Source organism: Pongo abelii, chromosome 7 (assembly GCF_028885655.2).
Source record: "Pongo abelii isolate AG06213 chromosome 7, NHGRI_mPonAbe1-v2.0_pri, whole genome shotgun sequence".
Lineage (NCBI taxonomy): Eukaryota > Metazoa > Chordata > Mammalia > Primates > Hominidae > Pongo > Pongo abelii.
In genome coordinates, this window is record NC_071992.2 from 29471725 (window position 1) to 29487691 (window position 15967).

General features: G+C 51.2%; 1 protein-coding gene across 2 annotated transcripts in view; it reads left to right on the forward strand.

The window, feature by feature from the left end:
* The first annotated feature begins 2894 nt into the window (after nucleotides 1-2894).
* Nucleotides 2895-15967, forward strand: part of SCARA3 (scavenger receptor class A member 3) — a 38823-nt gene continuing 25750 nt past the window's right edge. For both annotated transcript variants that reach the window (XM_002818936.6, XM_024251427.3), the window contains exon 1: nucleotides 2895-3233. In XM_002818936.6, coding sequence (XP_002818982.3) covers nucleotides 3227-3233 — 7 coding nt within the window. In that variant the 5' untranslated portion in view covers nucleotides 2895-3226. The remainder of the gene's footprint in view (nucleotides 3234-15967) is intronic.

A 15967-nucleotide genomic window follows, 5' to 3' on the forward strand; every position in this document is an offset into this window, starting at 1 on the left:
TTACATTCTTCTTTATGGCCAAATAGTTTTCCGTTGTGTATACACGCCACATTTTCTTATCCATTCATCTGCTGATGGACACTTAGGTGGATTCCATATCTTCGCTATTCTGAATAGTGCTGCAATAAACATGGCAGTGTGCAGACGTCTCCTGGATATGCTGATTTCCTTTCCTTTGGGTATGTACCCAGCAGTGGTTGCTGGATCATTCAGTAGTCTATTTTTAGTTTTTTGAAGAACCTCCATACTGTTTTCCACAGTGGCTGTACTACTTTACATTCCCACACTTTTTGTATTTTCTGTCAACAAATATTTGAGCACCCTCTATGAGAGCCAGTGTGGCGGACCATGTCTTAGCACACAGGCATTGGATTTAGCCTGCCTAGGTTCATATTCCAAGGTCTCCACTTACTAGCTCCGTGGTGCTAAGCACATTATTTACCCTCTCCACACCTCAGTTTCCTCATCTGAAAAATGAAGGCAATAATGCTGCTTACTTCATAGAGCAGACATGAAGATTAAAGAAGTTAGCATACAGGTAACCTCCAAGGTGACTATCTCCCTGGGGTTTACAAAACAGCTCTCCTGATCCATGCCTAGCTCTGGGAGACTCAGATCATGCGGCAAACTCAGAACCCAGATACAGGCGACAGGAGCACATGACTGTCACCAGGCAGGAAATGTCCTCTCTAAACCTCAGTCTCCTTATCTGTAAAATGGGCAGCACAGTCCCTGGGATCCCCCCATCAAGGTGGTTGTGAGGTTCTGCTGAGATCATGGAGAGAAGGGACTTTGCAAACTGTAAACTTGCCATGGCAAAATGGAGATTAGAGAGAACACAGCATCACCCTTGCTGATCTGATGGGATCTACAGACAGGGGTGGCTGTCCTTGTCCTCTTCTCTACTCCAAGCTTAGGAGACACTTTCTCTTCCCCTTGGGTTTCACCTACTTCACTTCAGCATTAAATAGGGCTTAGGGATGGGGAGAGGGTGCTGACTGTGGCATCAGAAGAGACCAGGCTGGCCTGTGCCACTTTGTGGTCCCGTTTCTCCCTGCACTTTTCTTCTCATAACGTTCATCCCACTTCTGCACTGCTGCTTGTTTAATTACTGGCTTTCCTAACCAGACTGGCCATGTGACATGTTCCTCACACTTCTGGAGCTTGGGGCAGAGCCTGGTCCCTTGTAGCGAAACCGTTTTGGTATGGTCTGGCTGCCCTCTTTGCTTTTGGTTGCTTGCTTGCTTTTTGTTTTTTTGGTGAGTTTTTTTGTTTTTGTTTTTGTTTTCTTTTTTCCATGAAGCTGAAGGCTACACCACTGAACACTGAAACTTAACCTTCATTCGCTACTTTATAGGTAACATTCATCGGCCACCATGGTAATGATCTCTTCAGTTGTTTTTTAGGAACTTGGACTAGCTCCTGTCCATCTCAAACTGGTGAGACCATTGGCCCTTCAACTGGGCAAGTGCCCCAAGAGGTGGCCTTTCAATGTTGGAGAGCCAAAAAACTCCACCCTTGGATCATGCTAACGCTGCCATTTTCTGCATATATGTCCTATGAAATACCACGAGCTCAGACTACACTGGCATGGAATGAACCTGTTTCTTCATTTGTCCCCACTGCCAATTGCCTTTCCCCACGGCTTAGACCACTCTACTTCCCTAACCCATAAATATCCTTAAGGCTTATCTTCTGGGAGGTGGATTTGAGAGCTGTTCTCCTACCTCCTCTCTTGGTGCCCTTGCCAATAAGTCTTTTTTCTCTTTTCTAAAACCCGTGTCACCTGCTTGATTTCCTGCAGGGGCAGCTTGCAGGGTGGGCAGAGTGGACAGCAGACCTAGACCTGGCTGGCAGCTGGGAGCTCGGTAAATGTTTGTTCAATCAATGAAAAATGACACGTGAGAATCCTGAGTAGCGCTGATGACCAGTCTCAACTCCCTGCCTGCATTCACTTTCCTTGGGTGTCACTGTTTACCCCAGAGGCCCCTCCACCAACAAAATCACACAATTTGATGGCCAGGTGCAGTGGCTCAGGCCTATAATCCCAGCACTTTGGGAGGCTGAGGTGGGTGGACCACTGGGGTCAGGAGTTCCAGACCAGCCTCCCCAACATTTTTAGTCTCTACTAAAAATACAAAAAAAATCACCGGGCAGGGTGGTGCACGCCTGTAATCCCAGCTACTCGGGAGGCTGAGGCAGGAGAATCATTTGAGCCCAGGAGGCGGAGGTTGTGGTGAGCAGAGATTGCACCACTGCACTCCAGCTTGGATGGCTAGCGCCTCAAAAAAATAAAAATGAAAAATCACAGAATGTGGGGCACTCCAGGCCCAGTTCTCTCATGTAGAAAGAGGAGGCTTGGAGATGAGAACTGGATGCCCGAAGTCACTCAGCTCAGCAGGGGCAGAGCCAGGGTGCTCACAGGGTGGCCAATCTTCCACGTCTGTCCTGGACACGGGACTTTCAGCACTAAAATGTGCGGTCCCGGACGTCCTTCTCCCAGGCCCTCGACACCATAGATGGGTGAGAAAAACGTGCAGGGCTAAAATCTGGGGTCCCCATCCCTGCCCCAGCCACTTGGCGGTCCCGCTAGTGAAATCGACTAAGATCAAGGAGCTCTCCCGGTGAGCCCCCTATTGCAGCCGCAGCGCGGGCAGGGAGGACGCGGCGGGGGCCCGGGTTCGAGGCTGGGCTCTGGGGCTGCGGGGGCGCACGGGCGAGGCGGGCGGAGCGCGGGGCCCCCGCGGCGGCACAAAGAGGCCGGCCGCGGCAGTTTTGAAAATACCAAGGAAGTTGATCTGGGCCGGGGCCCAAGAAGTGACGAGGAGGGAGGGAGGCTTGCGAGCGAGGGAGGGAAGGAGGGAGAGGGAGAGGAGCAGGCGGGAAGGAGGGAGGGAGGAAGGGCGCGCGGGGCGAGGGGCGGCGGCAGACCTCTCGGGGCCGCAGCGGGAAGCGCGGGCGGCGGCGGGATGCGCGCTCTGGGCGGAGGGGCGCGGCGCTAGGCGCCCGGCGGGGCGTCCCCAGGCTGCGACCCCGCGGGACCCTCCACTCCTCCCGCCGCCTCCGCAGCCCGCGCGCCGGAGCATGAGTCCCGGCCGGAGCCCCACGGCCGCGGGCAGCGCCTAGGACGGCGATCCGCGCCCTGGAGGACCCGCCGGCCGCCCGGCTCCACTGCAGCTCCAGCCGCCTGCAGCGGGGCCCTCCTGAGGCCCCAGAGGAAGAGACCATGAAAGGTAAGCGCGGCCGGTGGGGGGCAGCTCCGAGGGGGGTCGCCTGCACCCCCGCTCCACCCAGGGCCTGGGGGGCGCCTTTTCTGCAGGCGAGGCTGAGAGGAGGGCAGAGCGCCTCTGGCTTTTCCCCTGCCTTTTTGGGCATCCTGCGAGACAGGACGGATCCCTGAAGACCGGAGGAAGCAAAGAGGAGAGGGAGGATGGGGACACTCACACACCCCCCTTGCAGTCCTGTTGCTCTAACCTCACAAATAATTTTAAAGTCCAGAGAAGTTTCTGATCCCTTTAACCAGTAGACGCAGAAAGGCTTCACCAGCCCAACTTTCCAGCAGTGTAAATTTCGACCCTGGGGACCCATCAGAGAGGCCCCTGCAGCCCCCACCTAGCCTTTCAACCGGGGGCCAGGCCTAGGATTCTCCCCCAGGACCTCCAGCCCTTCCCCAAAAGAGACCTGCAGTGTCAGAGCCCCTCATCCCAGGCCCTGCCCTTCCCAACCCCTGAACCCTGCCTGACCCACCCTCTGACCTCCTTGGGAGGAAGGCGCTGGGGAAGCCCCATGGGCCAGGACTGAGCTCTCCCCAGGGTGGTGAGCCAGCACCAGGTTGGCCCTTGCAGCCAGTTCTTGGGATGGAAATAAGAACCAGACATGATCCCAAGTGGCCATTTCCAGGGCCTGGGTGTCTTTAGGCCCCTACTTGGTCTTCAAGGTCATTTTGAGGCTAGAGGAGAAGCAGGCTTTGGAGTTATCTCATGAGGCAGGGAACCTTTGAGGTTTTTAACGCCATTCCGGGGTCTTTCAGTAATCCTCCTGTAACACCCCTGGCAGATGCTTATGTTCCTAGCAGTGAGAACCTCATCACCTCATCCGCTTACGGAAAGCAGAAACTGAAAAGGGCCTTTGAGATCATCTACAGGGCTCTCAACCACACTCTCAGGTGCCACTGACAGGTATGGAGGTGGAAGAGGTGGGGCCAGAGCTCTCAGCCTACTTCAACCAGAGCAACTCTGTTTGTCTCTCATACACAGAACGGCCTAAGGGTTCACTGGAAGAAAGGGCTCCACCGACAAACTTCTGACTGGATGCAGCCTCCACATTGCATAGTTAGGGAAAGTGAGGCCCAAGCAGGTAGGGCTGGCTTCATGTCTTCTGCAACCAGTGCCATCCTACAAGGTCCCACACTTGGTTTAATGCTCTGCAGGTGCTATCTTGAACTTTTTAAAAATGTATTTTATTTTGTTTTATTTTAGAGACAGGGACTCACTCTGTTGCCCAGGCTGGAGTGCAATGGCATGATCATAGCTCACTGCAGCCTCAAACTTCTGGGCTCAAGTGATCCTCCCACTTCAGCCTCTCATGTAGCTGGGACTACTGGGACTACAGATGTGCACCACCATGCCTGGATTTTTTATTTTTTTGGTAGAGATGGGGCCTTATTTTGTTGCCGAGGTTGGTCTAAAACTCCTGGCCTCAAACGATCTTCCCACTTTCTCGGCCTCCTAAAGTGCTGGGATTACAGCCTTGATCCACCATGAGGCCTGAAATTCTTACAATTTTTTAACAAGTCATCCCCTCCCACCAACAAACAAACACACACACTTTCATTTTACACTGGGCCCCACAGATTATGTAGCTGGTCCTGTGGACAGAAGTGAGTTGTTACAAATCACAGTTAGTCGGGGTGACTAGATCCCAGGACTCCTGAATTCTAGTCTAGAATCCACCTTGCCTCTTTGTGGCTTCCTTCCCTCTGCCTCTGGCACCTTCTTTTTGTGCTTCCCGTTGGCCTCCTCAAGTCCTCGGCTGTGCGGGATGAGCCAAGCAAGTTATAATCAGCCCTAGGGAGCACCTGGCAGGCAGTGACGGGAGCCTCACCCCAAGTCCTGCTCCTCACTGAGACACCTTTGCAGCTGAACCCTCCGCAGTCAGCTGGCCCAGGGCAGACCATTACCGGAAGCCTCCAGAAAGGTCTTGGACCACATCTTACACGGGGCCACACTGCCCTGGACCTTGATGATGGTGGTAAGATGTTTCACATTCTCAGAGTGGCTCCACCCCCAATTCCAGACAAGCACCAGCAGGGCGTGGTGGCAGATACCTGTAATCCTAGCTACTCCGGAGCCTGAGGAGGGAGGATCGCTTGAGCCTGGGAGTTTGAAGTGTAATGAGCCATGATTGCACCACTGCATTCCAGCCTGGGCAACAGAGTGAGACACTGTCTCTAAAAAAAATAAAATTTATTTAAAAAAAGAGGCAAGGCCAAAATCCTGTGAAATAGAGAAGAAAAGAGCTGATGTGAATGAATATTTAAAAAGAGGTGCCTGAGGAGGACCCTCTGACACCACGTTGCGGGGTTCCAGGCTCTCCTTGTGCTGTGGGTTCCTATACAGGAAGCCAAGCCCTGCCTCTCTCCTCCTTTCCCTTGGATCCCACAGCCTCTTCATGTGCCGAGCGGGATTCCTGTCTACGGAGGCCCTGAGGGCGGCGCTAGTGTGTTTTTCCTCCAGCCTCCGGAAACCCCTCAGTCATCTCCCATAACATCGCAGGGGCTGCGGGGCTGGGGGCTGACCTCCAGCACTTCCCTCCCTGGCAGCCGGGAAGAGCCGCCGCCTCTACCTGAGATGGAAACGGCAGGGCAGACAGCAAATAATTGGCTTTGGGGATCTGTGGGATGTAAAGAACCAGGATTTTTCTCACTCGAGTGGAAAAAGTAAAGTGCCCGGCAGAGTAGGGCAGGCACCCCCTTCCAGAGAGCCCTTTCCGTGCTCCTCCAAAGGCCACACCAATCTTCGAATTACATCTGTTGGCAAAGGATCATGCCCTGCTCAAAACAAACACGTGATGTGATGTGATGTTGTATGGAGAACGCGTGATGATGGGGAAGGTGATTAAGAAAACACGCTAGTCGGGCTGCTCAGCCCACCGGTGGCCGAGTGCCAGGGCCCACTCTGCCAGCCAAGCCATTTCCACCCGAGGCCCCTCCTGCCCCACGGCCAGCTGACAGGGCCTCCCAGGCCTCTGCCTCTTTTGATTCAAGCTGGCACCTGGCCCCTCTCGCACGCAGCCCTAAGGGGACACTCAGGTGCCACCAGCCCCTTGGTGATAGGCCCACCTTAAGCTTCCCACTGGCTTGTCCAAGCCATTAGCAGCCACCTGTGGGGTTGTTTCCACACCTCCAGTGAGAGGGACCCGCCCCCAAGATGCCCAAGACACAGGCTGGTGCACTGTGAAGACTGATTTGAGAGTCAGAGACATGGGCTTTAGTCCTGGCCCCATCATCTGCCCTCTTCGGCCCCGTTGTCCTCCTGGGTGGTCCCTGAGGCCCAAGAGCTCTGCGCCTGAGCACCACTTGGAGAGCGGAAGTGACTCAGTGGTGAGGTGGCTGGAAGCAGGCCCACCTTGTGGCCTCTTTGCCCCGAGAGACTTGTGCTTGGCTGCGGTGGCCAGGGCAGGGGGCAGCCCTCTGTTCCTCAGGCATGGGAGGAACAACCCCCCTTCCAGAATCAGAGAGCAGTGCCCACTTCATGTGGGCAAAGAGTAGAGGTGGGGAGAGGAGGGGCTGTGAAAATACAGCGATGCAATCCCAGGAGGAATCCGCCCTGCACTGCTCATCTGGCTGAGAGGAGAGGATTTCCACTCATGAGCAGCCAGGCTGGGTGCCCCAGAAAGCCTGACCTCATTCTCCAGGGGCACCGGAAGGAGCCAGGGCTAGAAGAAAAGGAGCTGATGTGGTGAAGGTGAAAAGAGCCACCAGACAGCCTGACTGAGGGGTGCAGGGAGCCCAGCAGCTCAGATGTTGGAGTTCAGCTCCAAACCCTCAAACATCGGCCCCACTTCCACACCCAGCCAAAACAGTCACCTTGCCCTCTAGCTGGGGGTAAGCCTAATAACTGAAGACTCAGGTCCCAAGGCTCATTCGAGAGCGAGGAAAAAAACTTCTGTTTCTCAGTAGGCTAGGTTGATGGATAGCTTGGCGTTTTCCGTGAAGGACAGGCAGCTGCTCTGGGTGTTAGAATTGATGCACAGGGTGGCATAGCTGGGCATGCCTCTCATACATGCACTGCCCATGTTTGATCATGTTAAATTTAGTGATTGTGTGTGTGTGTGTGTGTGTGTGTGTGTGTGTGTGTAGAGCACTGAGTCCCAAGGTCAGGCCCAGCCCTGTCACAGGCCAGCTTTATCACTGAGATGAAGTCCCTGGTGCTCCCTGGGGTCAGTCCCCTCATCCAAGTGGACCAGATGATCCCACGGGATGGTATCAGAGTGTAAGTTTCATGACATTGGGGTCTCTGTCTGTTTCTGGCACTTAGGGGGTGTCCACTACGTCTGTTCAGTGTGCACATCTGTACTGTACCATGGTATCCTCAGAACCTCACGCAGGCATTCCGTAAACATGCAGAAAGATGCCTATATTCCACAAACATCAATGGGGCGACTGCCAGGTGCCCGGCTCTGTACGTCTATATATGTCTAAGGACTGAGGAAGCTACAAAGAGCTCAGACGCTGTCCCTTCTCTCAAGGAGCTTACTCTTTACTAGGACACGTAGGATTTGTGCCCAAGTCACTCAAAAAAAGACTAACAGTGTTAAGTGTCTTAAGGGAGGTCCCAGCGAGAGAGTTTGGGGGTGGGTTGGGCTCTTTTCCTGGCTTTCTTTTGCTGCTGTTCTTCGAGATGCGTCCTCAGTTTCAGCCACAGACAGGCTCCTGGTTCTTGCTGGCACCCGTTCCCTGAACAGTCTCTCCCAGCCTTGAAGATGTGACATGTGGGAGTTGGCAAATCTGACAGCACCAGTTCATCTCTCTGGGCTTCACAGTCGTATTTCCATCGGTGTCCTCAACGTCTCCAGCTGGAGACCTGCAGGCACCTTCTTCATGGTTCAGATGAGACACCTTCCCCTTTACCTGAATCCAAGCTAAAAAATGGATTATTCTGGGATGCTGCCCCAGCCCACACTTTTCAGTCAGCCAACATGTATGGAGTTCCTGCTTTTGGGGAGGAAGCACACTAGTTGGAAGGCAAGCCTGAGTGCTTTCTGCCCTCCCAGCAGAAACAAGACGTGCACACCTGAGACGAGAACCGAATTATCCAGGCAGATGCCACAAAAGAACAAATGCACGGCATAAACCGGAGATTGGATGGGAATCCCGGGAGAGAAAGGGAGCATTTCAAGTTGGGCAGTTCAGAAAGGCTTCAGGGAGGAGCTGAAGGGTGGGGAAGACTTGGATGGGGTCAGTGAAGAGGGCAGGAAGGAGTGCTGGGAAAAGCTGGACAGCAGGTCCTGGGGGAAGAGTGTTTGGTGGTGGGGGAGAGAGATGGCCTGCAGTTGAGGGAGCCCTAGCCAGAAAGGACCTGAGAGCTCCATAAAGGACATGCGGTTGTGTCTGGTTGACATTGGAGAGCCCTGGGAGGGTTTGTCAGGAGAAGGCCTCTTTGCCACTTGCCCCTGGAGATATTCTCTCGTGGCCTTAGCCCATGGTGAGAAACCTCTACTTTTAGAGAGTGGGAGGAAGAAAATGAGCTTGTAAAGGAGCCAAGAGGAGCAGTCAAGGACACAGGCAGAGAACCATGATGGTAATGTCATGGAAATTGAGAGGAGAAAGTTCCAAGGGGGAGGAAATGACCCACCACGTTGACTGCTGATCAAAAGAGTTAGCTCAAAATTCATGGATCAGAGAAGGCCAGGTTGCAAGGGCCAGAGGGGCTGAGTAGATCAGAAGCAAAGGCGAAGGGGGAGCTATGTCCTTAGAGTGGGAGGCAGGGCCCAGCTCAAAGGATTTCAAGGCAGGGATGGCCTGTGCTCATTGGGAGGGGGAGGGACAGAAGAGGCATGGGGGAACTTGGGGACAGAGCGGTGGAATTGGGGGAGACTTGCTTTGAGAAGAAAGAATCTCTTTATCGAGAAGCAAGGGAAGGAGAAAAGATGGTTACAGACATAGACTCTGCATTACTAGCAGCTGCATTTAACCTTTTTATAACACATTTATTATTTTTTAAAAAATCAAAAAATTCCAAAAAGGAAAAACATTCACTCACATGAAGTCCTACCCTTTAGAGATAATAAATGACAAAATGTAGATGAACATTCTTCAGAAATCATTCTGTGTATGTTTGCACAGATTTTTTTCATGTAGATAAAATTACACTACCCATGTTATTTTTATTTTTATTTTATTTTACTTTGAGACACAGTCTCACTCTGTGGCCAGGCTGGAGTGCAGTGGTACCATTGTAGGTTACTGCAGCCTTGACCTCCTGGGCTCAAGGATCCTCCCAGCCTCCCAAGTAGCTGGGACTATAAGCAGGTGCCACCATGCCCAGCTAATTTTTGTATTATTTGTAGAGATGAAGTCTCGCTATGTTGCCCAGGCTGTTCTCAAGCTCCCGACCTCAAGCAATCGTCCCTCCTCAGCCTCCCAATTACTTAGCGTTTTTGTTGTTAGTGGTGGTTTTTAGTTGTTGCTTTTGTTTTTGTTTGTTTGTTTCTTTGCTTGAGACAGAGTCTTGCTCTGTTGCCCAAGCTGGAGGGTAGTGGCACTATCATGGCTCACTGGAGCCTCAACCTCTTGAGCTCAAGCAATTGTCCTACCTCAGCCTCCCAAGTAACCCTGACTACAGATGCATGCCACCATGCCCAGCTAATTTTTGTATTTTTTGAAGAGATGAGGTTTCACCCTGTTCCCCTGGCTGATCTCAAACTCTTGGGCTCAAGTGATCCTCCTGCCTTAGCCTCCCAAAATGTTGGGATTACAGGCGTGAGCCACTGCATCCAGCTTGCAGTATTTTTAAAAAATGGTTTCATAACATCCCATAATAAGACTCTACGAGCATTTATGTAACCAATCCCCTGGAGATGGGCATTTTAGCTATTTGCATTTTCCGTCAGGTTTATCATAGCATGCAGTGATCACCTTTACACATACACCTTGGCCTAGTTGTGTAATTATTCTCTTAACCTGAAGTTCCTGGAAGGAGGATTACTGAGTCAAAGGGCACTCGCCCTTGCAGTATTGACAGAGGGTGCCAGGCTACTCAGAATGCACGAGAAGGCCTCTTTCCCCATCCCTCCCCCAGACTGGGTTTGAAGTGTGGGCATCTGGACAGAGTTAGTGGATGATAAAGAAAGAAGCTGGAACTTCATGGTCTTGATCCTTTCAGAAAAGGAAGGGGTGAGCTCATCTTTGGGGAATGAGGTGGGCCAACCTGAGGAGGAGCCCAGGAATGGGAAGTGAGGATCCAGATGGCAGGACTTGGCTGAAGCCAAATGCATGCCACCCTCTGGCACTCTCCTGCAGCTCCAGGCTTCTCTAGTGCAATTCGAAGAAAGCAGGCCGAGGATGGAAGGGACCGTGGCCAGGAGAGAGAACTGCAGGCTCCAGGGGGCAGAAGCCGACCCTGGGGACTGGGCTGGGCTTGGAGGTCAGGGCGAATGAGAGCTTGGAGGAAGCAGAGCGAGGAAAGGCTTAGTGCACTGGGGATGAAGAAGGCAAGGGGCTTGAGATCAAGCAGATGGAACAGCAATAAGCCTTAAGCTCCAGAGGGCAGGCAGGATGTGTAGAGATGAGACAGTAAATCCCATGTCCAGAGCCCTGAGTTTCAACAGAAAAGCTGCCTCCATTCAGGTTGATGGCAGGAGACAGAAAGAAGAAATCATCCAATCCAGGTGATGTCATTGTCCAGAACAGTGTTCCCTAAAGTCGGAGTGCCTCTGCCTCTGAACATAGGTCCCAGAATTAAAAGATACACTTATTTTTCAAGATCTGCAGGAAGTTCCATGACCAAATAAGTCTGAGAAACATGGAATTAAACACAGATTTAAATGGGCTTATTATTTTTTTTGCAGGACTTTTCAAAATGTTTACTACGTGAATGTGAATCTCTGAGATGGCGATAGAGTATGCCATGTTTTCCACACTTACTTGATCAAATAATCCTTTTTCACAAAGAATAATTTGGGACTAGTGTCCCATAGGATATGTTTTGAAAAATTGATTTCTTGTAAGTTGGAAATTGGTCCTGGGAGTGATGGGGGTTGGGAGATGGCAATAAATGGCAGCATTAACTGGAATAGGATAGAAAAATAATCCTAATAAAAGTGACTGCTACTACTATTTATTAAGCATTTACGATGTGCCAGGTACTTTTCATATACGTCTCATTGGATTTTCACAGCAGCTCATTGAAGCGGACGATCTCCCCACCATTTACGCATAAGGAACATGAAGCTCAGAGGAGGGAAGTGGTGTGCCCATGCGAGACAGGGTAGGGTTTGCAGGATCAGAGGTGACAACAGGGATCAAGAGAACTGGTGATTCCCGGCCAGGCATGGTGGCTCATGCCAGTAATCCCAGCACTTTGGGAGACCCAGGGAGGAGGATCACTTCAGGCCAGGAATTTGAGACCAGCCTGGGCAACATAGTGAGATCTTGTCTCTACAAAAAATAAGCAAGATTAGCTGGGTGTGATGGCACACTCCTGTAGCCTCAGCTACTTAGGAGGCTGAGGTGGGAGGATCATTTGAACCCGGGAGGTCTAGGCGGCACTGAGCCATGATCGCACCACAGCACTCCAGCCCGGCCAATAGAGCAACACCTTGTCTATAAAAAAAAAAAAAAAGAAAAGAAAAGAAAGCCGGTGATTCCCACCCCTCCCATCCCTCTGAATTCATGGAGTTCAGGGGAGTCGGGGGTGGGGTGGTGCTGTGGACAGAGAGATCAGTGTGTAAGTAATGGGGGGAGCGTGCCTGTTGCATTGAGTGAGTAGCCTGGGTTCTTGTCTCAACTAGAGGCAGCACCAGCCTGTGAGCAGGTATTTAGAAATGGGTGGCCATTCGGGGTTGTCACAAGGACCAGGGATTGCTACCAGCCTTTAGCGGGCAAGGCCAGGATGCTGAATGTCTGTGCAGAGTGGGCCATGCTCATCTAATGAAGAATTGCACCACCTGGAATAGGGTCCCAGTTAGAAAAGTCGAGGGCAAGAAAGTTGTTTAGGATAAAGAGGGTTTAGGATAAAGCAGGGATTTACCCACAACCTCTGTGGTTACCAAGAACAGAGTGGGAGGCAGCCGAAGGGATTCAGGTGGAGGTGGCAGGAACCGGGAGGGAAGCCTGTCTCAGAGCAGCAGATGTGGTTTTAGGGATGCAGGAACTTGAGGATGGGGACCAAAAAAGGGGCGAGTGCTGGAGGAGAGAAACTGGCAGAGCCACGGAAGCAGAAAAGGACAACTTGTTGAGCAGGAGGATCTGAAGGGAAAAGACCTGCGTCTTGAGACCTGAGTGGGCAGGCGGATTCCCAACCGATTACAGACAAACCCACAAAGGAAGCCTGTGGAGAGGGGGTAGTGGCGGAAGGGCTCTAATGAAAACAATTTTGCAACCTTACTTATAGTGTTCTCCAACCTTAAACTATAGCTATTCTGCACTTTAAATATAGCATTGGCTCCAGGGAAGACTCTGAAATCTTTGTTTTTACCAATCCAATTGGCTGTTTTGAAAACCCACTCTGTGAACCCTGCAGAAGATAATTATGAAAATACGTTCCTTGAAGTGCCCAAAGAAAGACCTTTTATTCAGTTCCTCGAATCTCTCCCCCTTGTTGACTCAGATGGAAGAATGCAGTCCCAGAAAGGCAAAAGAGGGAACCAAGGACACATTTTTGGTCAACCAAAAGAAAGCCGGCATCGGTGACCACAGTTGAGTTAGCAGTTGGTTAACAGGTCCAGGCTATTTCTACCCCCAAAGGGAGAGCTGAACCAAGCTCAACCCCAGTGGAGTCAGTGGCCGTGCTTAGCAATGTGCCAAGACATGCACCCTCCGTCAAACTTGCTACATGGCTCTGTGAGAGCAGAGGCTTAAAAAAAAAAAAAGGAATTTCTCCTCTTGTGGCTGTCCTTTCTGGAGTTTGAGATGGATATTGTGACCTAAGGTATGACAGGAAGAGAGGCCCCTTCAAATTTGTAGTGGTTGCCACTATTTTATTGGTTTGGGTTTGCAGCCTTAGCCTTGGCCTTCCAAGGCTGTTTAACTGTTTTTTCTAAGCACCTTGCCTGTGATTCGGATAGTAATCGCTGCAAGAAGATTGGGGCCTGGCTGTGCCTTTCACTAGGAAATCCATGGGGCTGGCTTCTTTATGACAGGGACCATGGCCCTCCCTCATAGCAGCTGTGGTCCCTTGGGGCCTTGGGATCAGGGCAGGCAGAAACTGACTCATGGAGTCTTAGATGTTCGTTCTTTCATGATTCCCATGCTGTCCCAAGTTTGTCCCCAGAGAGGAGTTTTCCCATGGGTTTTTAGGTCCCAGCATCACCTTATCTTCTCCAGTGTCCTCTTCCAAGCCCACTCACTCCTGCCAAAATAAGCTTGCTCCTGGAATCCACAAAATGAAGAAAGGAAGGGGAGAGAGAGAGAGAGAAGAGAGACAGAAGGCAACCAGTGCTGTTTCTGCCTTCCTATAAACAGAGTCTCTCTCCAGACACCTAGAGCCTATCATAACATGATGATTTCATTACCCCTTCCAGACACCCAGCATGCTTCACACTCAGGCACTCCTCGATTTTCAGCATGTCAAGAGTCCTACATTTCCTTATACATGACACAGACAAGAACCAGTGCCTTACTTTAGAGAGCTATAGACATATTACATACAGGTGGTATTGAAAGGCAATTAACTGGGACAACAATGGAAAAACACGACCCCCCCCCCGAAACAAGAGCCCTTGGAGCTTTAGAAGAATATGATGTCCCTTCTTCTGTTCTGAGACGGGGAGGAGAAGCAGAGCCAACATTTTGCTCCTACCCAGTCCTCCACAAGCTCATTCCTTTGCAGTTCAAACATCAGCCCTTGGTATATAAATTTCGCCTTCGCTGCTTTAAGCCTTTGCACTCCAAATGCATCCATCGTCCCCAACACTCCCTAGCCATGGAGAATCCTAAGAATAAACCAGATTCCAACCCTATTTTAAGTCATCAGTCTTCATTTTTTAAATACACATGAGCTCCTGATTAAAATAGCAGAGGATAACAGTTAACTGAAGACATAGGCCTTCGCCAAGGGCCAGAAAACACATCTTTATGGAACATCCACTATGTGATCAACCCTGTGCTGAAAGCAGCTGAGGGTAGCTTTCCTGACCACAGGGATGTAGCAAACTGCTAGGAACGTGACCTGTCAACAGACATCAGGCTTGTATGGAAAGGCCTTGTCCCAGTTCTGAGGCATTTCTGAGATGGGCATGTGCAACTCTGCAGACACTCAAATGCGTGTTTGGATTCTGCCTCAGATTCTTGGATATTTAGGAGCCACTAACCAGCTTCCAGGCCACTTAACCTCTCTGAGCCTTTGTGACATGATGGAGGTGAATTTTCAAATTCCCTTCCCATCCTCTCAGGCTGTGGTTCTCTATCCCTGAAACCCCTTTAGAGAGCTGGTGCACCTAACACTAAGTCAGTTTGCCCTTAATGGCAGGAGAATAGGCATAGAAGACGGAGAGGGGAAGGAAATTCTTTTCCCATCTCTATTAACCCCGCTTGGCCTAGTTCAAGGAGGGACTATGGATGCCTGCCTAATCAGTCATCCTCTGATCAATCACTACTCTGGGGCCTCAACCAGGGCTTTTTCATTCTTGATGACTGTTTATTCATCCATACATACTCTGATCAGAACAATCTTGGTATAACGTGAACATAATGAGCTTGTGCTTACAAAGGGCTCGGCTTATAAGAGCCTCACAAATGCTTTGGATTATGTTCTCATTAAGCGAACGAGGCTACAGTGGTGAGTTACTACAGCATTCCAGACATAGGTGAGTCAGGGGTCCCCACAATCCGGGGCTTAGTACTGGAAGACAGGAAATCCAAGGGATTAGAGAGAGAAGACCTCTTTGGGGATTGGGGAGGGCTGTGAGTTATGGAGCTGAGATGTCAGTGGAGGGAAGATGGCCAAACACCCGTGGTCCCCCTAGTCTAGAGAGATCCAAGATCCTTGCTGGCAGCCGCCACTTCCCTTCCCATGGGTCACTCAGTGCGGTACTGGAAAGCCTCGTTAGCAATTTCCACTGGCTAACAGTTGCTAATTTGGGGGGCTGTCCATTGGGAAAGCTGGTTATAACAAAGCTCTGTGTTTTTTGAGAGGGTGTTTGCTGAAGGCTGGTGTCAGCCTTGCTTGATTTAAGTCATCCCAGATTCCCTGCAAAGGCTATAAACAGTGAAGTGATGAAATTGGCCCTAGAGCCAGAACAGGGAGGAGGCCCAGTCACGGGGGAGGGCAGAGGAGCTCATCAAGGATGGGGAGAAATGAGGAACCCGGCCGAGGAGGCAGCTCTGCTCTAAGGGATGGAAGGAATACCTCACCACGGTAGCCCCGGGGCAGTGGTGAATACAGCCCACAGCCCACAGCGTGGTTCTGACTGGGGTCTCTGGAGGTGAGAGGCCATGGCTACTAGGGTGAGGTTTTGGTCAGACAAAAACAGAAGGTACCAAGGAATTCCCCTGCCTTGCCCCAGGCATTCATTTATGGGAAAGAGATCGTAATCCTGGTGACCGCCCAGGCCAGGCTTCCTTGTAAACTGTTGGCAGATTGATGATGGGACAGCTGCCCAAGGAGAGCTGAAAGTGATGCTGCTTAGGATATGCATGAAAAGGAACTTCTCATGCTTGCTTCCTGTTCCCGCTTTACCCTCCAAAGCACTTGCCCGCACCCCTGCCCCCCCCAACACACGCACTAGTGCCCCAGAAAGCAAACCT